At 47.0% G+C, this 22,963-nt stretch overlaps 1 protein-coding gene across 1 annotated transcript in view; it reads right to left on the bottom strand.

Annotated features, from left to right (window-relative positions):
• Positions 1-2,788: 2,788 nt before the first annotated feature.
• The window catches only part of LOC8027327 (stathmin), a 91,889-nt gene continuing 71,714 nt past the window's right edge, over positions 2,789-22,963 (bottom strand). Inside the window, exons 6-7 of the mRNA XM_029993988.3 lie at positions 11,604-11,744; positions 2,789-4,068 (exon numbers count right to left, since the gene is read on the bottom strand). Of these exons, the coding sequence (XP_029849848.3) occupies positions 4,000-4,068; positions 11,604-11,744 (210 nt within the window). The 3' untranslated portion in view covers positions 2,789-3,999. The remainder of the gene's footprint in view (positions 4,069-11,603; positions 11,745-22,963) is intronic.

The raw sequence follows: 22,963 nt of genomic DNA, 5'->3' as shown, positions 1-22,963 counted from the left end.
GGGTTTAGCTTGCAGACATTGCCTTCTTTTCTTTAGCTCACTTCCCTTCACCAACTTTCTTTCGCGGAAGATTTTTTACGTACCGGGGTCCCTCCCGAAAGAAAGCCCACTTAGAAAAACTTAGGTAATCAATTCTTCGTCACAGGCGTCTTTGAGCTAAAGAGGAATTTTTTTAGTAGCGTATTAATCAAGAACAGGAATGTTGATGAACATGCGGCGGTGAGTTTCATTTTAGAAAGCGCCATATCTGCAGCGACGTGGAAACGGCAACACCCGACGTCGCGCCATTACGGTGACTGGCAGGCAGGGACCAAATATAGTTTCCCCACAGCCGTTGCATTCAGGAGCGAGTGCTTCAGCTGACAAAGGAACTCCCGCCGCGCAAAAACGTGGTTTCGTTTCATAGCATGACGGCATGGCTGGTACCGTAGCACGTTAGCGTCGGAGCGCCGCACACGCCCGCGTCTATCGTTAAAAACAATATTAAAAATTAAAAAAAAAAAAGAATGCGAGACGATTAGGACGCGGAACGAGACATGATAGGAAAACCATGCAAGACCAGATGAATGATTGATGCAGGGTACTTTGTATCGGGCGGCTGCTTGCGCCACCCTGCTCACCGCGTGCTGAATTACGGTACTCAGTTAGTTTCGGTTTAGAAAGGCGACCAAAATTGGTCCTTTGGCGCAGATTACCTAAATCTTGGCAAAATGTAGCAGGAGGTAGCAGGGTTAGCCCCTTGGCGCAGTTTGGGGCAAATGGCGCAGCAATCACATCACTGTGCCATGGTGACGGCGAGGAAAGCAGACGAACTTCGCAGCGATGCCAGGTGCGTTCTAAGGCCCTTCCCGCATGCTTTTCAATGGGCGGAAGGCGAACAAAGAGTTCGAAATAAGGACTTAGCGCAGAAGGTTGCATTTTTCTAGCGCCTCATAATTTGCCGAGCCTTACACGAAAAACGCGTTTTTTTTTCGTTTTTTTTGGCCATCCCGCGTGCTGTTTTTTTTGTTTTTTTTTTATCCGTAACATGGGTCTAAACTCTAAAGTATCAAACTGCCCCTAAATATTTTAGATTAAAATAAGCTCGACCATGCGGTCTTTCCCCGTATTTTCTTTAACAGTCCGAAATATCTGTGTGTGTGTGGGGGGGGGGGGGGGGGGGGGAAGAGAGAGAGAGAGAGGGAGACTCATTGGTCTAAAGTAATTGTCAGTCAATGCATCACGGAAAGGTCAAATGAAAATCACGTTATCGAGAATGTACTGCATCATTTGTCATTTGTGCAGTGAACTGCGTAAATTACTGGTTGATCTTTTGTTCTGGAGGCATAAAATATGGAAGTAAACCACACTCGCAAAGGCTCATAAACGTAAAGCTACCATGCTGCCTACACCACACCTCGCTGTAATCGCTGGTACTACTACACCGTACGATGGTAACCGAACGGCGTCCATTTGAAATTTATGGCTCCATCGCACTCTCGCGCGTGCGCAGACATTCGCCGAATTTTCGCCACATCTTTGCTGAACTTTTCTTAAAAAGTTTGGCATGCGCTGAACTTTGTGAATCTCAAGTTCGGCAGATTCGGTTCATCACTAGTTTTTATACGAGTGGTGACGACCAAGTTATCTTCCAGTCAGTCTCCTATCCCTTCGGAATCATCTTGGAGCTCGCACAGTATCTGCATATCTTCTGCCCCCCCCCCCCCCCCCCCCCCCCCATTCCTCCATTCTTCTTGCTCACTGCATAGCTAATCTGCGTAGAACCGAAGTTACCATTATCGGGCGATGATGTAATGGCCGTGTTCCAAAATTTACTTGATCCTACTCCAGGGTAAGGGTTTTTGTACGTTGGCGTTTTAAAACCTACCCGCGTCCAGCGTTGTTCAATCCGTGTTGTCACGTGACACGACCTGCCGGAGTAACTGGGATTAATTCGGGTAAGATTTGGAACACAGCCAATGCTGTTACCCTGCTTTTATATATCAGTCTCATTTTACTTCGTTTCCAATCATGAGGCACCTCTCCTCCCATAATTATTTGATTAATCACATCATACTTCTATCTGCTTGTTTCTCCAAGTGTCCTTACAAGTCTCATGGGTGATAGTCTAGGGCTGTCGCTGTACTCGCTGGAACCTCATTTCCTGCCTTGTACCATTTTCTTGTGGTCGTCTTCATTGTTACACACTGCTGCTGTCGGTGCTATCCACCGTCTCCTACTCAAGCTGGGAGAAATCCTCTTAGATTGTCCGTCTAATATATTCCCATACCCCTTCCCCTCCACTCTTCTCCCCTTCTGTGGGAGACCCTCCGTCTTGCTACCCCACGCTTTAATGTGCTTCCAAAAACTTTTTGCTACATTCCTATCTTGTTCATTTATTTCCATCACCCACTGCATAAGCGGAAAATTTTCGATTTTCCAGCCCACACCCAACGAATCGGTGTGGTCTGGGGTCTACACCCGTCTGACAGAACCCAGAATTTTATTTGCAAATCCATGGACACAACCCTCGAAACTGCCCCTACACCCACGCAGGCAGCGTGTACTACCACCACCCCAAATTTCGTTCACAAAGGTAAACATGCCTACAATTGCAACCCTTATAGGAATTTCTAACACACCCCAGATCGAGAATCCTAGGTAAACCCAACAATAAGAACACGCGTTTTAGCAGAACAGACAGTAATTGTGCCATATTTTCTGTTATAGGGTGTGTCGCAGCAAGTGGCCATGAGCCAACCAAACAACACATTCCGCATTTAAAGTAAAAGCAGCAAAACATACAAAGTAGCATATCTACCTTTATTGATCGTATTCATGAAAAACGTTACGGCCACACTACAAAAAGCACGCTCTCCAGTAACACAGACCGCACATACGCTGACCATGGTACAGTTCACCCTTCGCTGGAAGCCTGGAATATTAAAAAAATTTGTGCGGAATGGTGCACAAAGGGGGGAAGGGGGTGGGGAGACACGCGGTACACTTCACCTCATTCAAAAGGTTTGCGAGCCGCAGGAAAGAGGGTGTGAGGGCATCGCACCTCGCGCACGAAAAGACGCTAGTATACATCCATCGCTCACGAAGGAACTCCAGTTATCACAAAGTTTACTCGAGTATGTGACCACCCCAACAGGTGTTTATAAGTCCGACACTCTGCACTCCATGACACTACACCGCCGCCACACTTTTGAGATCACTCCAGACAACATCTAGTATGTTCAAACCTTCTCGAGAAGCGCACGCGCCACGACGAGAAGCCACCTGACTAACCGCCACCTATTTTCTTTTCTTCTCCCAAGTAAGAAGCGCCGAAGACGAAACCCGCTACGGCTGGGGTTCACTCTTTTTTAAGTAACCATTCCTTGCAACTGCGGTGAGGCTTCGCTGCGGTGTTTCTGTGGGCCCAACACCTTGGTCCGCTTGCATATAAATTAGGCGTGGAAATAAGGCATTCGGGCGAGACAAGCACACTGTATGGCACAGGCAGAAAGAGTGGTGCTACACCTACATTTTTTTTTTCTTTTTTTTTCTCTGGCTTTGATAAAGGGTGGGAGGGAAGGTATTTGTGTCTTTTTATATATATATATTAAAAAAGCGCTCGTCTTAATAGTCGACGTCATTACTATTTTTGAGGAAAGAGAAAGGATGTATGCGAATCAAGTGTTTTTTCCCTCTCCCACAGATTGCGCATGACAGAGCAGCGAACCTGCTTGCTTTAAAGAACTCGAAAAACAAAAGGAATACTGAGAAGACTTAACGCTTTGGGCTCCACCACCTTTGAGAAAAGACAGCAGAATCAGCGTAAACATGTGTAACTGACGTGCAGCCAACAGGGAACAAACTTTGGTAGAAATGTTTTCTCATTACAAAACAAACACACAACAAAAAAAAAAAAAAAGATGACACAAGTTAAGAGGGACACGAAAACACCCTGCAAATTGGAACGCTGGGCAGAACACAAGAACGTCCGAGGAAAGGAAGGAAATTAAATGCCGTTCAGCCGGACGAGGCCTTCTCTTCGGTGGTCTGAACCTTGTTCTGACGCACTTCCTCGGCATGCTTCTCCTGTTTGGGAGGATAAGGCACACTTTTAGGTTAAAGAAAACCACCCAACCCACAATACAAGTTAAACACGTGCACAATCATATCGGCAGGTGCAAACCAGAGCTACAACAGCAGCCACCGCTGCCTAAGCCACACGACTGCATGCTTTACCAGGGTTCGTACATTTTCTGAAAACAAATATTCGAGGGTTTTCGAGGAATGTTCAAGGCCCCGGAAAGAAATTTTCCAAGGAAACTGTGCAGTGTCCCAACCCACAGATTGATGAAAGTTCAACTTTTCTGGCGCACAGCCAATGCTTTTATTACCGACTCGTGAGACTTGCAAGCATTGTTCAGGTCCGACTGGGGGCACTGTGTAGACGGATCATTAATTTACACATTGAGTCATTACTCGTGCCGTTCGGTTACTCGCAAAAGAATTCGCTGACATGTTCACCACCCTACCGTGCCTCACACTCCAGATATGGCGAGCCGACTCTCTCATAGACGAGATATTGAATGTTTTCCACAAGTTTTGCCTTTTGCCTGACACAAGTTTGATTAATCTGATACAACTCAGTGCTTGAATCAGAACACTACCATTAGATAATGCAGGAGGGTGACGAAATCAGCCACCCTTCTGCAACCTGTCTATGTCTCCTGTTTCCGTCTCGTTCGCGCCGTTTTTAATTGTGAACACTACCATAGAAGTTTCGTTTCCCGAGACTCGTGCACCATGTGCCGGATGAACATATACCGATTTAAGCCAACCAAGCGCAGCTAACGAACACCATGTGGAAGTCTGAAGACCACAGACCGCAGAGACAACACGAAGCAAAATCTGAAGATGATGGAACGGACGAAACTGAACTACCTCTAGTCTGGCCAGAAATATATGAAGTTAATTTTAGTATAGACGTAAGAAAGCGTAATGTAATTGTGGTCTATTGTACAAGCAGCCTGCAACTATAATCGTTAAGTTTCAGGGTGTTTTGGACACTTGAAAATGGCACTGTTAAATTCAGAGTCTTTCAAGGACCCGTGCAAACCCCATTTACAGTCAACGGGGGAGCAGAGCCCTAATAAACTAGCCCACTGCATTTCTGAGCATGTGCAACAAAAGCTCACGCTGCAGGACCCCAGAATTCTAGGTTTTAACCCAAGAGACCGCGAGTCCGATGGTCTCTCGCGATGCAAGATCTCTTCCGGCTGGGATTGCAATCCACCGTCTGAAATATGTCAAACTTCTTTTTAAAAGAGAGTGCCTTCCTTTTTCGCGATGCCATGACTATCGTCAATGGGTGCAAAGCGCACATACTCCAAAACACCACGGTTCACGCAATCAAGCGGAACAGAAACTAGAAGTGCAGCGTGCATGCAGGTACTCGCACCAGAGAAAGAGAAGGACAGATGAAAGAGAGAGCAAGAAAGAATGAGCGTTTGCCACCTCGCCAGCCTCGCTCCCCATCCGAGCAGGGTGTGCATGGTTCGGCATTGCTCCGCTAGCTTCGCTTCAAAGCCAGCATGGCAGCCTGGTGCGCCGCAATGCCGACACTTTTCGACTTAAAGGGATACTGAAGCGAAACTTCAAATACACCTATTATGGTCAGAAATAGGTTTAATACGAACAATGATATCCGTAAATCATAATCGCGCGTTTCTATTTTGAACGGATGGCTACATTTTTCACTCTGAGAAGCCCCATTGGGCGTGCGCTCAAAAATCAGCCATCGGAGAGCGCGATGCGTCTTGGGATATTGGGCGCATTCGTGACGTCACTCGTGCCAGATGGGAAAGGCTACGGCGTAGATGTTGTGGTTACGAGCGATGCCGCTTGGTGGCGCATCGATGATTTACGACCTGTGACAACGTGGCCGTTTAAGATGTGCAAGGGCTGCACGCACGCTGCACCACGGCAAGTCGGCAACCACGGCACCACTGACAAAACCAGCTCTGAGGCCGGATTCTCAAAGTGAACTTACGACGAAAAAAGTGCGTTTGACAAATTTGAGAGAAAACCCGTATTCTCGAAACGAAATCGTCGTAACTTTTGCGCAGGTTACGACAGAATCCTACGACAGCTCCGCAGCTTTTACGATCAAATCAACATGGCCGACAGCGTCGCTCAGTTACTCGGTAGCGACGACCAACGGACATTTATTTTTCTACGTGCTCTTCTCGTGCGTCCCGACTTCAACCAGCAAGAAAAAAGGAAGGAGTACTTGAAACAGGCCACGACGATCAAGAACGCAGGATCCACTAACACCTGAGAAGAGCTACAACGGCCACGATTCTACCGACCAAGCGAGCTCGGCAGAATATAGTAGGCCTAGCAGCAACACCGACTCTGCGCACCGTTGCTCCGACGGTCCTTGGCCCATGACCGGCTGGCCTGCTGAATGGAATACGCCCGCGTGACCCTTGTGGACCCTTCCCGGATGAATAGTTTGATCCCTGAACTAAATTTCAGAGGTCAGTCTTTCCCCCTTGTCATCTCCATCTCCTTGTTTTCCGAGACAGCGGTGACAAATGCTGTCGTGGAAAAGGGACTCTCATTGATTTCATCTCCTTGTTTTGTGTGATATAGAACTCAAATAAACGCCATACGAATAACCTTTGCAACACTGCACGTACACTTTGTTATTAGTATGCCATTTTTATTGACACGACGCTAGGTCACTGTCGAGCTATAGCAGTTCGTGGGAGCTACGCGATTGTCGGTCCAACCTTTCTTTGCCGAGCGTCATGTCAGTATCGAGTTGCAATCGTAAAAGAATGGTCCAGAAGCGCTTACCGAAACGTGGTCTAACAGCGAATCCAGCATTCAATCAAACGCGCGTGTCCGCTCCAAGTGTGAACAGGTATTTGCGTGGCTGTTGCTGACACTCTCGTAGTTCAAACATATCTTTTTTTAATGTCGGCTCGCAGCTCGCAACTCGCAGCAACTAATACCGGCCGTGCCAGAAGCATGCTCGGGTCATGTCGTGCAAAGAGCCGCAACGAGAATGAGCTCACTGTGGCCAACTACGCTTTGGCTTTCTCCGCCAAGGCTTTGCAGAAGCGTTCAGGCCTAGGCTAATTCTGCCGGCACGCCATATTGCCGCAGAACGGTGCTGCTCCTATGCCACAAGTGATGTCACGAGAACTTCCCACCATCCACCAGATGCGAATTTGAAATAGTCTAATTAGGTTTAAAATTAGTTCTCCTGTGTTTTACAGCGCGATATTGATATTTCCGAGGTTGTGTCTGTTCCCAGCCTATATTTATGCAGAAAGATCGGCGCTAAAATTTCGTTTCCGTACCCCTTTAAGGGGGACGCGGGCCTTGAAAACTAAAAACTCTCAAAAAAGTAAATTTTTTGGAAACCATATTTTTGGGTTGTATATCTCCTAATCTACTTTCTCTGTAAATATCACCAAGATCACCAGGAAAATATTAAAAATAAAATATTTACGAAGCCTGGGTAGCTTTCTAGTGGCAGTCAAGCGCCAAAATCAACCGAAAGTTTGCGCTATCGGCGCTCCCATTCTATTCGGCCGATGGCCACTATTTTGTCATGTTTTGAACGCGAGTTTTCTCTCTTCCTTCTCCTGATATTCAAAATGGCGTCAGCCTCGTGATTTCCGCGCGTTTGGCGTTCTGCCATGTCGCAATTGCACAGCCGTGATTGGACAAAGTGCGCGGGGGAGCACGCGGCTATTGGCCGCAACGCACGTCCTCCTATCCGTTTTCTCCCGTCGCTGCAGGTCGCGTCGTCTGCTACGGCAGCGGTCTCCTTGCTTGCCCCCGCGCATTGTTAGGTCTGCTTCGCTTTTCGCCTTCTTTACGATCATTCCCGCTAAACTCTGAGCTGTTTCTTGTAACTTGCACATCTATTTTGTAACCGCACACAATGCGTAAAACGTAAAGCGCGTTCAACATGCGAAAGCGCTCCATGAAGCTTATCAGGATGGCCAAGTTGAAAGTTTCTGCACAGCGTGCCACCAATGCTCATCAGGTCGATGTTTCCAGTAATGGACCTTCCGTGCCATCGGCAGTCGCCGCCGAGGAAGGAGCTGTTGCTGCATGTATGCGGGGTGTCTCGAGCACACAGACCGCTGCAGTTTCTTCCAAGATTGCAGGCTCCAGCGCTCGGCTGGCGCCTACTGCGAGTCGGAGTGAATCGTCCAGCACCCATCTCGCGACGGATTTTCTGACGCGCGATATCTCAGGAACTGCTTATCCGATTTATGTGCCGTCTTTTGTATCTTGTTCCTAAAATAACTTTGTGAGGGCATGACAATCTTGTTTTCTTCAAAACTTTAGCTAAAATTTAAAAAAAAAAAAAAAATTATGGTTGTGTTTGATCTAAAAATGAAACCAACGTCGTGCTAAAATTTTTTTGCAAAGAAATTAAAAAAGGCACTGTTATGCCAGGGGCTACCTATCCAGCAGTCACCATGATGAATTTCACACTGTCACTGCGCTTTGCAGATTCTCCAGGATGGGGATAAGAGACACATATAACCAATCTTGATAAACTCTTGTAACTTGAGACTGAATAATCAGTGTCATGAAACGTCGCAGTTAGTCTTATGTTAGTGTTATAAACATGCTCTAAAGATTTCATTCAAGTATCTCTAGAATTAAAAAGAAAGGCTTGTCTAAATTTCAACCGCCATTTGCTCAAAATGGATTTTTCCTCTACCGTGGCTGCTCATCCCCGCAAAATCTCAGGAACTGCTTATCCGATTTGCGTGCTGTCTTTTGTATTTTGTTCCTAAATAACTTTGTCAGAGCATGACAAGCTTCTTTTTTTTTTTTTTAAATAAAATTAAAAATTAAAAAAAAAAATGTATGAATGTGTGTGATCAACTGGCTCTAAACATCCTAGAAATCTATAAATCATAACGATGCGCGGCAGATTTCAATATTAAAAAAGCAATCAAAGATCGAACACACCGAGGTCATCTCGGGCAATGGGAGGAATATTGCTCCGGCAGCCGGGATGACATGCGACCCATGAAAATGCGACATTTCTTTGAGATTGCAAATGCTGTTATTACAAAACGTCTAGGATTTCCACCAGTGAGAGCCACGAGGACCCTTCGCTTGCTATTGGTTGACAGCGGTTCTGGTTTCAGAACATGCTCCTCCCATCCCCGGAGGTGACTTCAGCGTGTTGCAATCTTAGATTGTATTTTTTAATAGGGAAACCGGACACACATTGTCGTGATTTAGGTATTTCTACGATGCATAGAGCCAGCAGAGGGAGTCAATGCCAAACTTAGGCGATCTCAGAAACCCCCTCGGGGCGCCTCGAAGGAAGAAGCAGAACTATACGCCTCGCAAGTGGGCTCATTTTAGTCTTCTGCGCATGAGAAAGGAAGTAGCGGTGACGTCAGAACGCCGAGTCCCGATTGGCTGAACGCGACCCCTTATTGAGCGTCGTCTGCTCCTTTGCAACGTCGTCTGCTCGCAACATCGTCTGCGTCTGTCTTACCTTTCCTGCGACTTTCGGAGCGAACTCGACTTGGCCTTTAAGGGAGGGCAGACGAAATAACTCGAGCGGTACATTGTTTTCGCCTAACAACTACCAGACGCGCATCAAGGAGGGAAGTCAAAGGACTCACTGGCGAGGTGTCCCGGGGCGCCGAGGTTTGTTTGCTTAGTGTCCGCAAGTTCCCTCCCAAATACTTTTTACCTCCATTCGTGTGCGGCGAGAGAGTTAGTCGTGGGCGAGACCCCTCACTCTTTAACGGCGCCGGCGGGTTGGCGCAGTTAACGTCGTCTGCTTTACGTCTGCTAGTCAAGGCGATGGCTGCTTTACCTTTCCTACCTCTGTCGGAGATTCGCCGCTTTTTCACTGACGAGAGTCACCGTTGCCTCGGGAAACAAGGAGATAACAAGAGGAAGAAATTGACCTCTTAATCTAAAATTGAGGTCAGCGATCAAAGTATAACACGGGAAGGGTTCACAAGGGTCGCGCAGGCATATTCCATTCAGCACGTCAGCCGGTCGTGGGCAGACGGTCGCCGAGTCGCGGAGTGCCTGCTAGGCCTAACTGCCCAGCTCGTTTGGTCGCGTTCGGTGGAATCGTCGCCGTTGGAGCTTTTCCCCGGTGTCTGTGGATCCAGCGTTCTTGTTCGTCGTGCTCTGTTTCAAGTAATTTTTACTTTTTTCTTGCTGCTTGAAGTCGGGACGCGTGAGAAGCGCACATAGAAAAATAAACGTCCGTGGGTCGTCGCGACCGCGACGCTGTCGGCCATGCTGACTTGATCGTAAGAAGTGCGTAAGACAGCTTCGAAGCTGTCGTAGGATTTCGCCGTAACCTGCGCAAAACTTACGAAAATTTCGTTTCGTGAATACGAATTCGCTCTTAAGTTTTGTCTTACGCACATTTTTGGCATAAGATTGTTTCGTGAATCTGGCCTCTGCACTTCCGAAAGTCGCAGGAAAGGTAAGACAGACGCAGACGACGTTGCGAGCAGACGACGTTGCAAAGAAGCAGACGACTCTTAGATAGGGGGGCTCGATCAGCCAATCAGGGCTCGGCGTTCTGACGTCATTGCTACCCACTGCGCAAGGAGCGGACGAACTTGCCCTCCGCATAGCCTTCCTCTAGTAAAATACTGCTGCTAAGTGGAATAAAGGCTACAATATTTCAAGATCCCTCCTGAAGGTCATTCTTGAGAAAACAAATATTTGTATTTTTCGGTATATACAGTCTAAGCTCAATATAAAACAGACCTTGATTTTGACCAAGATTTTGGTCTGTTGTATGCAGATATGAAGTTCAGTCAATGGTGCATAGTGGAAAACCAACCAAACTTCACAGGTCGGTATGTTATACCCAAATGTCTATTGTAACCAGGTCTGTTATAACAAACTTAGACTGAATCGGTTACCGGTAAATAAGGTACAGTTACGGTTGTCAAAAATATCAAATAAAGGCCCGTTCACAAACTTGCAACCGAGTGAGACAAGACAGGTCTTTAGACCTCTTGCGATGGCGTGAGACCAGATACGCTGCTGCGGAGCAGGTCCTAAGCCGTCGCAAAAGGCTTAAAAACCGGTCTCGTTTTAGCCGGTCCTACTTGGCTGCAAGAGAGTGGACGAGCCTTTATGGTTTCATTCCGGTTATGGTTACTGAAAATATTCTGTTCCTAAACGGTATTTGGTTTCGATTACAGTTATGGTTCGAGTCCCTGTAACAAAGTCTAGGGAAACCACCAATTACCGCAACGTATCGAGCAGATCTCCACGTCAGACTGAACGCCCACCCCAGATCATTCTTCATTTCACATTACGACGAACCATGACAGACACTACAAGCCACCCCAGTAAATCCAAAGCCACGAACATGTGGCAAGGCTGCACGCCCCGCACCCCTCCTCAAGGTCACGCAAAGCTCCCACGGCCCAATGGCTCGCACTGTTCTCTGCTGCATCAGCCACTTCTCCAAGTTTGTGACTCCAGCCCCTACCATTCCCCGATTTTCCCCAGGCTTACACGAAAGTCCCCGAGAGAGCTCAGGACTTTTTCCCTAGTTGCCGACTCCACCCCAAGGGCCCCACCTTTTCCTGCAGCTTGACCTGGAGCTCCTTGTAGATGACTGCCCGGTTCTCCTGGGCAGTCTCCAACTTCTTCTGCAGCTTTTCGCGCTTCTCCTCGGCCAGGTCGCCCAGTTGCTTGCGCACGTCGGAGATGTGCTTGTCCTGGTGTAAAACAAAGGACAAGCCGTCTGTCGAGTTAGCGGTCGGCCTCTAGAACTGCCGATTTCAATTTGACCCGACAATTTCAGCATAAACTTTCTATCCATCTCACGCCAACTGAAAAGAGGAAATCATCAAATACAAAGGTTTAAAAAAAAAAGTGTTTGAAAAGAAGAAGCTACAAATGGGAGGGCTATTTCAGTTATGAAGAGAAGGCTTGTTTTGGGCATACAACCTTTAAGGGGAAACACTGCTTCTTGAGCTTTTTTTTATTTATGGTCCAATCCAAATGAAATTTATAGAGCATAATTATCTTCCCATTCTGATGACAAATATGTACTTTGTTTTAAAATAGCTTGGTTAGTTTTGATAAAATTAACTATTTTATTTGAACATTTTATGGGCAAGATTCCAAAAAATTATGAAGACAAAACTCAAAAAGGAATATATCTCTGTAAACTAGAAGGTCTACAGAATCCAATAAGGTATAAATGAAGGCTCCAGGATTATTTATAACATTTTTACAGCATTTCAAAATTTTCAGTTTATAAATTAATTTTTACAATCTATATTGGAGGTGCTAACAAAAAATACTGATGCCTAGGTTGATGCAATGAGACCCCTTATTGGATACCCCACTTATACAACTACCAAAGAAAGAAAGAATTGGGAGACCGGTTGTATACAGGCCGAGATACGGCTTCCGCAAAATAGCAAACTGCGCAAAAAGTTCATTTCGAGAAAACAGCAAAAAATGTTTACGGACAGATTTTTACTGCTACCCGCGACGAACTCCACTCGGATGCGACATCCCCGCAGATCTTGCAACATAGCTTGAGTTTTACTGCAAGTCCATACTCGCGATCGCATTTTATGAGTTCGACATCGCCGCAACAAGCTTTACACTTCGCGAGTTGAAGAAGCGAGTCCACGACGTCGGGGCTTACGACGATGGAACTCTCTGTACTCTCGGGAGCTTCTTGATCGGCGCCCGAGACGCCAGCCATCAGGGCAGCTTTCCGCGTCGTAGCGGATGACGACGAATGTTCTTCGAGTTTTTCCTCAACTTTTTTTTCTTTCTCGTTGATCTCGGAAGCACTGAGCATCACCGTGTCGATCTCGGAAGCACTGTGCATCACCGTGCTTGAAGTCACGGATGTCGACGGCGCCGTCAATGCGCCATCTTCGTGTTCGAGATCCCGCACCTCGTCGTCGACGTTCAGGCTCGCGGGAAGTTTAACTGCGCCGTGGATTAGCTGCTCGGGCCCTTCTTTCGTTTTTTTCCGTACTTATGGGCCGTGTGAAACTTTTTCCATGGAGTTGTTGTGGTCGGCATGGTCAGAGACGCGCACGCGAATCAAACAAGATGGCGGATTGGAAACAACGAGCAGACTCTGCGTAACCCTAACGGCCAATGAGAAAGCGCCATCTGCACACGTGATCTGAAACAGCCAACCGCGTGGCAAGATTTAGTTTTTGATTTGTGCTTCGTTCTCGGCGGCCAATCGCCGTCTAGCATCGTGAATGGCGGGAGAAGAAAGAGCGAGAGCGGAGCTTTCAAATGAGACCAAGATGCCCCCCTTCTATTGCGTTGTTCTCGAGCTACCGGCGGTCAAATTGCACCTTTTTCTTTTTTGCTTTTTTCGGAGGAAGCATTTCCGTTTTGATACTTCAAATCAATACCCCAAAATAAATAGGGCGTATTTTGCGATAATACTTTGAGAAAAGATGCGAAAATACCTGTAGATATTAAAAAACACAATTTCAAAAATGTGACTTTTTGTAATTTTTTTTGTTACAGGGAGCCGTGTCCCCCCTTAAGGGGGTACACTACCCAGAAAGGTCTATTTCTGTACCGCTTGCTTGATTGCAATCAAATTTGCAGTGGAAGTTTTTCAGTGGCAAGCCAATCCCTGCCAAATTTCATTGCCCTATGTCAATTCTGAAACTTGCTACGAATGTTACACTGTGAAAGTGAGTGTTTCGCTTAAAAAAACTATCATTCTAAAATGAAATGAAGATTTGCGATTTTTATGTTTAATATAATTAGAGAAATACCCATAGCACATACCCAGCTAGTTATTTTGCTATATTGCATTGTTTCTAATATAACTCCATAAAGATTAAATTTTTTTTTATCTTTTTTACAAATGTATTTTTTTTTAGCATAAAAGAATATTAAAGTAGAAAAAGTAACCAGCCTGGCATGTTCCTCACAAAATTCTATCCCAGAAAATCACCTAAAAATAATTCTCTATTGAGCAATAGGAAAGCAATAGTTTTCCTAAAGTGAAATTTATGCCTAAAAGTGGAACGGAGAAAAATGCATTCAAAGTGCTAAAACCCTAACTTTTCTTTAGCATCGGTGGACCGAAAATAATCTATAAAAAATTCAGTATGCAGCGTGAACTAATGCAACTTTCTGGGAATACACTCTATAGACAATGGTGGATGTAAATATGGCATTTTTTTCAATATCAACTCTTTTTGCAAAAATTGTTTTTTGTGGGTAGTGTCCCCCCTTAATCCATCTCGAGATTATAATTTGCTGTTGTAGCAGACACAGGTGCAGGCAAGCGGCTATAGAGGTGGCCCTACCAAAGCAAGCACGTGGTCAAGTAATGCATTTTGCAAGATTATGCTCTGTAGGGTGGTTGCGCGCAACCTTCGATACAACGGAGGCCAATTTGTCAGATGGAGCAGTGTGTTCCCTACTGTGGAGGTTAATAATGCACAAAATTTGCAGTGTGAACCAGCATCACTTCTATCAACCAATGTTTGGCAAGGTAGTCACATCAATGTGACAATTCCACATTATTCCAGCAGTTTTAAATGGTACCAACTACGATAAGCTCCTGCCACCCCTCGTATACTCCATTCCCCCCAAAGCTGACTGCACAGTGAAAGATACATGCTCGCTGGATCAGTCATATGTCTATCTTTCGCAGCAGTGGTCCAGCAAGTTTTAAGTAGAAAATGTTTAAAGCAGACATCTTTGTAATAAAGAAATACACATTTTTGAATAGCACATGCAAGTTTGGAGAACTTTTGTGCAGTTCCCTATTAGTGATAGTGGCAGGTATTTACGTAACCACTACAGCATGATGCCCATTAAAAACCCAAAGTTAGCAGTCATACATTGCTAGTCAACTTTCCCTTCGACGGCTGTGAAGCCGTGCCATAAATTTAGTCGAATTTATGTTTATTAGTGTTAGCGAACAAAGGTTCGCAGCATTGATGTAAGTATGCTAACTATCATAATTGGGTGCGTTAAGTTGTGTATTCCGTGCACGTTTGCCGTGAATAGTGAACACGACCTATTGAACCCAAACAATGGCGGATGCAACATCAGACACAAGGAGGAAGAACAAAGAAGTATGGGACGCCTGAAAGCCACGCACTGGACACAGTTGAAGGTCAGAAAAGACGCTTCTCGTAACACCAACTGACTGTAACAGACTTAAATAAAGGAGCCGTGCAACAGTTTCAGTGCTTTCCTTAATTAGTCTGGGAGTTGGTGTCTCGACCTTTCTAAAGTAAAGAACAAAAAACCGCTTTTGCCTCCATGTCCTAGTTTTTATCTTAAAAATGGACAAAGATTGAGGTTTTCGGCAGCCCTCAACTCCTTCGCTATCTTCCGAGTCACGTGCACTGTGACGTCAATGGGGGTCGCACGGGGTTCCGGTAAAGTTCTCTCTCTAAAGCCATCAGTGAGCAGTGTGCTGCACGAGGCTGGGACCGGGCAGGAACAATAGAGCCGTTCTGGCTGGTCTGGCCCATGGTGATTCCCGGGAGCATTCCACCAGCGAAGTTCGGGTCAGGACTGGCGGAAGCGGCGAGCCCTGGCCATACCGGCCTGGGCTATGACGATCCCGTAGTGGTTCCGCAGCGAGACTCTGACTGTGATAGGCCGGAACAGCTAGCCTACGCAGCACTGGCGCGGGAAGGGCGATCCGCAGGCCTGGACACGGGCTCCGATTGTGAGCTCTGAACGACGGGCGACAACTAGGGTTGGCGGGTCTGGACTGCCGGCTCTCGAAGCCGGGCAACCGGGATGTACAATAAACCCATTCGCTGCCTTCTCGTTGTGTTGTGTCACTTCCTGGGAGACGAGCGAAGCACAGACCGATCGGGCGGCCACAAGTAGTGAAGACAACTCAAACTGGTGTCCAAATGACGACTCTAGAATATTCTCTCGACACTTGGACCTATCAAGGCACCCGATGGTCTTAAAAAACCGCATAAAAGAACCAAGGACATGGCACGCAGGTGTACACGGGGACTGCTGAAATCTGGGTCGCCGCCGCTCGCAACGGCCCGACGGGCAAACTGGCCACCCCATTAACAGAGACGCCTCCGCTTGTGGCGCTGAATGCAGTACTCTCGTGGCGCCGCCTGGCCATTGCCGGCTGCCTACTGCAGACATTTTAGCAATGAGTAGGAACCGTAAAGGATGCTCATCATTCGACATAAGAAAGAGGCAACAGACAATTTGTAACAAAGCAGTCCTAACTAACCACACTAATGATATGGAAGCCATGTGCGAGCACATTTCTACAAATCAGTAGCTGCGTTTACATGAATGCGACTTATGGTGTATTCGCACGACGGAGTTTCTTCCCGAGGAGAAAGATAAACGTCATCGAGTTTTGAGGTCACGTGCTCCGCGTCACGAATGTTCGCTGATCCCCCGAGCTCGCGGTGTGGTCGCGGGGTCCCAAGGAGAATCTGTGACAAACCTACAGAATCTCCGCCGTTCCGTCGGTATCCGTCGGAGCGGTCGGGCCCCCTCTTTTGTACCTCTGCTTTTGGGGAGGGGTAATAACAAACAGCTTAGAAGTCTGGGGGGCCTTTTCTTTATTATTTTTTGCCTGCCTTTTTGTTGGATGAGCCCCCGAAAGTCGCCAGCAGGCTTGAAGTGTGGGGTGTCTTTTGTTTATTATTCTTTCCCTGCTTTTTGTTCAATGAGCCCCCGAAAGTCGCCAACAGGTTTGCGAAATCCGGCGACCCAACTATATGCGACTCCGTCGTGCAAATGCTGGCTTGGATTTTCTCCACTTCCTCCTCCTTCTCGTGCCGTTTCCTTCTCTCAGCTGTATGACGTACTCGGCTTTCTCCGGGGATAAAGATCTCTCATGCGAATACACCATAAGTCTCATTGAATCCAGTTGTCGCATTCAATGTGGTCATGTAAACAGCATAGTGCGCAAAGAAAGCACATTGCACTCAAGCCACCAGACAGAGGTGGATCAAGATGGCGAGTGCGCATTCATTCAGCAAACGTAAACGGAGGTCGCATCGCATTTTGGAACAGGGAGGATTATGGGAAGGCGCTCGCTGCGGGAGCGAGTGAACAGCTGAGAACATGGCAGCGGCCAACCTCGTCGGCGGCGCGGAGAGTGGCCGACGAGGTTGGCCGCTCTCCGAAATTACGAGCGGTCGCCTGCAATTTTTCCCGAGAACAAACGAGAGCTTTTATTGCCATCATAAGTAAGCGGAATATAGCGGAGCTGGGGGGCTAAGCTTGCCTTTGGCAGAGAATTTCTCCGATGCGACATCACGAGGGAGGGGAGGAGCTTCTTTTGACTCCGCCCCGGCGAGTTTCCCACTCCTCCTCTTACATTTCCGACCCCCCCGGCGGCGGCGAGTTCCCCAGCGTAGCTCCGATTTGTCCCTACGCTCCGCTTCTGGGTTCAATCCTCACTCCTGCCCCTTTGGATCTTGATGATCATCGCACCGGCGTGCGGTCGTGTATCACTCACTACTGCGTGGTGCACGTCAAAGACCCCAGGCTAGCGGTTGTACTGCACTGGCTAAATTTCTCATCTACAGCTGGGAGAGAAGTCGCACATTGAGGCAGACCAAATTTTAGGCTCTAAAAACATACACAGAACCCAATTTCTTTTATTTAAATCGTAAATGACATAAGAATCGGTAACAGCACGGATCCTAATTATACAAATTATGCTTTTTAATAATGCATTATTGTGCATTATTGTGCAATAATGCTTGTAATTATGCTTGGATATGGGCTAGGTGGTTAGACATTGCGATGGTTTGCTGCGCTGCGTAGGTGCAAGAAAAACGCACTTGATAAAGATTTAAACTAAAGCAGAGAACAGGCGAAAAACAACATACAGGAATGACGCAGACTAACAACTGTGTAATTTCTTTCTCATCTTTCTCCCCCCACGTCGCCACACAGCCACAATATGTCTTTTCAGAAAAGGGTGCACGTGGAGCGAAAGCTCGTGCTGCAGAACCCAGGGCCTGGGTTCAATCCCCACCCCTGCCCGTGTCGATCTTAATGAGCATCGCACCGGCGTGCGATCGCGTATCACTACTGCGTGGTGCACGTTAAAGACCCCAGGCTAGCGGTTCTACCGCACTGGCTAAATCGCTTATCTACAGGCAACAATGCCGCCATGTGCTGACATGTTCTGCCGTATAAACAACTAACGACCGATTTGTTCGTCAAAATACGCTGTGGAGGGAGAAAGATGAGAAAGAAATTACACAGTTGTTAGTCTGCGCCATTCATGTACATTGCTTTTCTTCTATCCTTTTAGTTTAAATCTTATCAAGTGTGTTTCTCTTGCATCTGCGCAGCGCAGCAAACCATCACAATAATTGTAAAAGCCTGCAGGTAATTATAAATTACGTTCCTGGTTGCAAATTGCCGTAAAAACCATTTGTTTCTAGGATTCACTTCGTAGAATTTGTAGGTTTTACGACGGGGACGACGGTTCATTCACGGCTTCATCACCTCAAGCCCAGTTCGCCACACAGTTCATCGCACAGCCACCATACCACGTATTTCGAGAGGCGATAGTGTTGTTGAAAATCAACGTCGTCTATGTCAAACACAGTGGCGTGGCTTAAGTACCTACACCGACGGCGAAACACGCACAAAAACGCTGCCATTTTGGACGCGCCTCCCTCATCTCGCACCCAACTCGCCTAGGTCGGAGCCAGCAAGCTTTTCCTATCCGCGGCGGCGTTTGCCACGTCAGAATGACGTCACAGCATCTCGCCGCGAGTTCCAAATATGCCACTCTTTGACCGCCTCAAACCCTCCGTTCTGATGTCACGATCTAGGGAGTGACGGCGCGTGTAGTCATGCACGGCGTCGACCAATCGCGGCGAATTCGGTGGAGAACTCGCCTTGATCTCTCCGAGCCGAGCTTAGCCCCCCTGCTCGGTGAGGGCGGCCCCCCTCCAAGTCTTGCGAAGTACGACTTGCGCGTCCGAAGTGGTCCCAAAGGCTTCGGCGCAAGCACGAACGACACCGAGAGCTGCGAGCACTGCATGGAAGCGCAGAATGAGCAGCTCCTACCTCGGTGCCGTTCCTGGCTGCGCAGGAGCCTTTCGGACTTGGGGTCAGGTTGGTCTGGTCACGATCAACGAGGTCTGGCGTGGCGAAGCGGGGAAGCTTCCTCAAAGGGTGCGCACACACGTCGCCTTTGGTCCAGAGTGACCCGGCGGCCCGGCCTGGAGCCATAAACACTTGGGTTTTGATGTTTCTTCCGTCTTGTAAATTCTTCCACAGCACCGAAGACAGCGGGCACTATCTTTACGTTCACTGAATGCGTCGAAAGGCCTGCACGTGCGATGCACCGGAAAACGTGGCGTGGCTGGTTCTGGAAGTGCATAACTTCGAGCTTTGACACGGCGTGGGGCCACCTTCTTGTAGGGCTTGGTGCGCCATCATGTAAACGTTGCCGCGTCGGCTTCGTTCGAAGAACGAGTGGAGCTGATGCGCTGAAGTCACTTTCATGTAAACGAGGCTAGTGTAGCGCTTCCGAATGTGCGCATGTAGAAAGAAAGAACTACTTGCACTTGTTAATCTTCTGATTAACAAGTGACTAAACTATGCTACGCTAGGGCTGTCGGCAAGATTGGTGCGACAAAATGCCAAGGAGTTGGAAACCTGCACTGGATTGTGATAGCCAATCGGATGAGATTCTAAACCCCACTCAATTCCCACAGTTGCCAGACAAAAACAAGAACTCTTCAAAAACCAATTTGTTTACAGCTTTGTCACAGTTTGGCACTATTTTTCACTATGGGCACAGGCAAGTAAGAATTGATCAAAATGGCTCAATTAAACCACCCTTGCTCTTGCCATCCGATCGAACTCCAACTCATACCCATTGCAGAGAATGGGGTTGGGTGACGAGGCAGGTGGTTGACTGGTACAACGAGCGCATAGCTACTGCCTGCGACCGCTTACAGCCAATTCACACGACAGATCGAATCGCGATTTTCGTCAGCGGACTGTGTACCACCTGTCCGTCACGTCACCAATTCCTGCGATTCGTGCCTCGTCGGCGGACTGATAAAGTCTAGCACCTATTCACTCGCAGATTTTTGCCAGGCGACTGACTTGAAAAAAGCGTTTGGTCTGGCAACAGTACTATGTTTTCTTGGTTTTTCTGTTTTCGGACGATAAAAACAAAAATGGAGCATCGTTGCGTTTTGTACATTTGCAGGTTCATTTTGTTGCGCGATTCTTGGTACCACGTGTGGAAGCAACTGCAGAAACTTTGTCCGGCTGATGCGATGCGGGTTTTGGTACTCCTCCGGGTCCGCGTCAAGAAGTTCCCGTCAACACTAGTCTAGCACGCCGCGATAATTCTTGCACATCCAATCAGCCTTTCATTAAGGGGGGATATGGCCTGGGAGGGTCAACTTTTGAACCCTTCACCCAATTTGGTTCAAATTTTGAGGGTTATTTCAGCACTATGAGGAAGGATAATCTGCGAAGTTTTAGCATTATTGGTCAACTTTACAGCATGCTACGGTTCTCGCACTTCAGAAAAAAGACTTCATTAGGAAGTCTATCGTAGAAAAATAAAATTAGCTGGTGGCAAACTTTTTGCTTTAATGTGAAGAACAGTACCCACAGTGCAACCTAGATAAGAAATAAATTGCAAAATATTCAATTATAACAAAAATAAGAACATCCCAAAATTTAAAAAAAAAAATGTAAAATTTTTGTTTAAAATTTTTTTTTTTTTTTTTTTTTTTTCATGAAGGAGTAGATTTTTTGAACTGTGAAGTAGTCTATCTTGTTCCCCAGAAAATTTCAGTCCCAGAAAACCTTGAATGATGTCCCTCTGTATTCAGAATGTCAAATGATAGCTTTCCTAAAACAAGAATTCCTGCCAAAAAGTGAAACTGAGAAAAATGCGTTTGAAGTTTCAACTTGTTTTTTTTTTTATTTTCGGACGATGCCAGAAACTCTAAATTTACCCGAGTCATTGGTGGCACCTTCAACTACATGAGCATGAGGAGGGCGGTGCGTTGAGGCCCCCGAAGAGATTCGTGAGCTTTGTGAAACTGATGCCACAGTCTCTTCCAACGACGCCTAGACGTACCACGAGTTCGTTCTCTCGAAACTTGCCGATTGATGGCGAGTGCGGTGTCGCGACGATGTCTCCGCAAGTCGAGCAGCTAACAACAAACTAAAGGTTGATGTCAACTTCTTGCAAGCTCAGTAGTTTTCCGTGGCACTTGAGGCAGAGTAAAATCGCAACAAGAGTCTGCATGGCGGACACATTGAGGAGCCGTTCAGGGGCTTTTCAACGGGAGCGTCTGTCAGCTCCGGGTCGTCCGTAATCCCCGCGTCGAAATCGCGCAGGCTGAGCTTCCTCTCGAACGTGGTCAGCACATCCGATTCGGAGATGAAGCTGTAGGCTCCGATGTCCGCCAAGCACCAGTTGAGCTTGGGAGATCGTGACGACGGTGGCGGAGACGGCGACGATGGTGCCAGCGGAAACGGGTCCCCGTCTCCGCCGGCCCTTTGTTTCCGCCGTTGAGAACGCCGGCCAAAGCTACTGCGAGTGCTAACTTTGGAAGCAAGCATTTCTTGGCAGAAAAACTACCGGGAACAAAAAGGGAAAACGAATCTAAACAGCGGCAAACTAACGATACGATCAGAAGCGAAAGAAGCTGCCGATAGCGCGCGCAGGCGGCCAATCGTGAGCCCTGTTTCGGGTCACAACCAATGGGATTGCTGGTATCATAGTTCCCACATTTTTTCTGCTTTTATATACGGGGTTCTCCCGGGACACAGATAGCCTCAAACGTAGCAAGCTTCTATGGGCAGAAACTAGAAGAAACGGCGCTTCCAACGAGGGTAAGATATCTCGGCTGCGTCGAACGAACGCGGAGTAGGCCTAATTTGAAAATGCCGAATTTCGCCGTCTGCTTGCTCGGCGGGTCGCCGCGCGCGGCCGCGAGCTTGCCGAAAATAATTTTTTGCAAAATAAATACTGCGCATTTATAAATAAAACTTTCTGAAACTATGCTTGAGAACATAGTGAACCCCAATATAATATTTTTTGAAAATGCATTTTTTCGGAAAAAAATGGAATTTCGTGGTTGTATCCCTTAAGCAAGATCTGCCTTGTGGCTGTGGTGTACCTAAGTGTTGCACACACGCACAGAGTGCATGAAGGCATCTAAAAAACGACCCTCCACGAACCCAGAACTTTGTCACTTCGACGCCGAAGCCTTCTCGAGCAAAAACATGCCTGTGTCACTGTAAAGCATACTTGGGTAGTAATTCAATTACAGTAATTAAATTACTGTAATTTAATTACTTTTCCTGGTAATTTGTAATTGTAATAATTACTTTTGGCTAAAAGGAATTGTAATTGTAATTTAATTACTTTCTAGCGTCAGTAATTGCTAAATTTCAGGCACAATTACAATTACTTTTGCAAGATTTTGTGGCGGCGGCGCTTTTGCCCCCTGGCCACGGAGACGACAACACTGCCAAAGCGACATGGGAGAGAGCGTCTCCCAACCTGCTAAAAAAAATGGAAAAGAGGGATGGGAAAGAGAGGCTGGGATAGAACGGAATGAAGGATTTTGTAGACTGTAAAACGATTTAATGAAGAATTCGAAAAATAATTTGATAAATGAGGGCTACATTCGCGTCCGTTTTCGTTCCTGTCGTAGTTGAATCTGACTCTTCGTCTCGTTTGCTTCCTGTTGCTCCTGCTTCTAAGTTTCTTTCTTATTTCTCATTCCCACACGGGGGCATCGGAGGTCGAAGTCGAGCTGGTTGGCTCCGATCACATCATCCGGTCGAGGCGAGGAGGTTCGAGGTTCTCCTTACGCGTCTTCGCCGCTAGCATATTCACTTACATATTTCAGTCAAGTTTGGAACTTTTTTGTTCATGAAATTATTCTCTTTTCTTTGTGAGTTTTTC

The sequence above is a fragment of the Ixodes scapularis genome, unplaced genomic scaffold, assembly GCF_016920785.2.
Source record: "Ixodes scapularis isolate PalLabHiFi unplaced genomic scaffold, ASM1692078v2 PGA_scaffold8__174_contigs__length_109621045, whole genome shotgun sequence".
Lineage (NCBI taxonomy): Eukaryota > Metazoa > Arthropoda > Arachnida > Ixodida > Ixodidae > Ixodes > Ixodes scapularis.
Note: the sequence above shows the minus strand (reverse complement) of the source record. Positions and strands in the feature narration are given on the sequence as shown.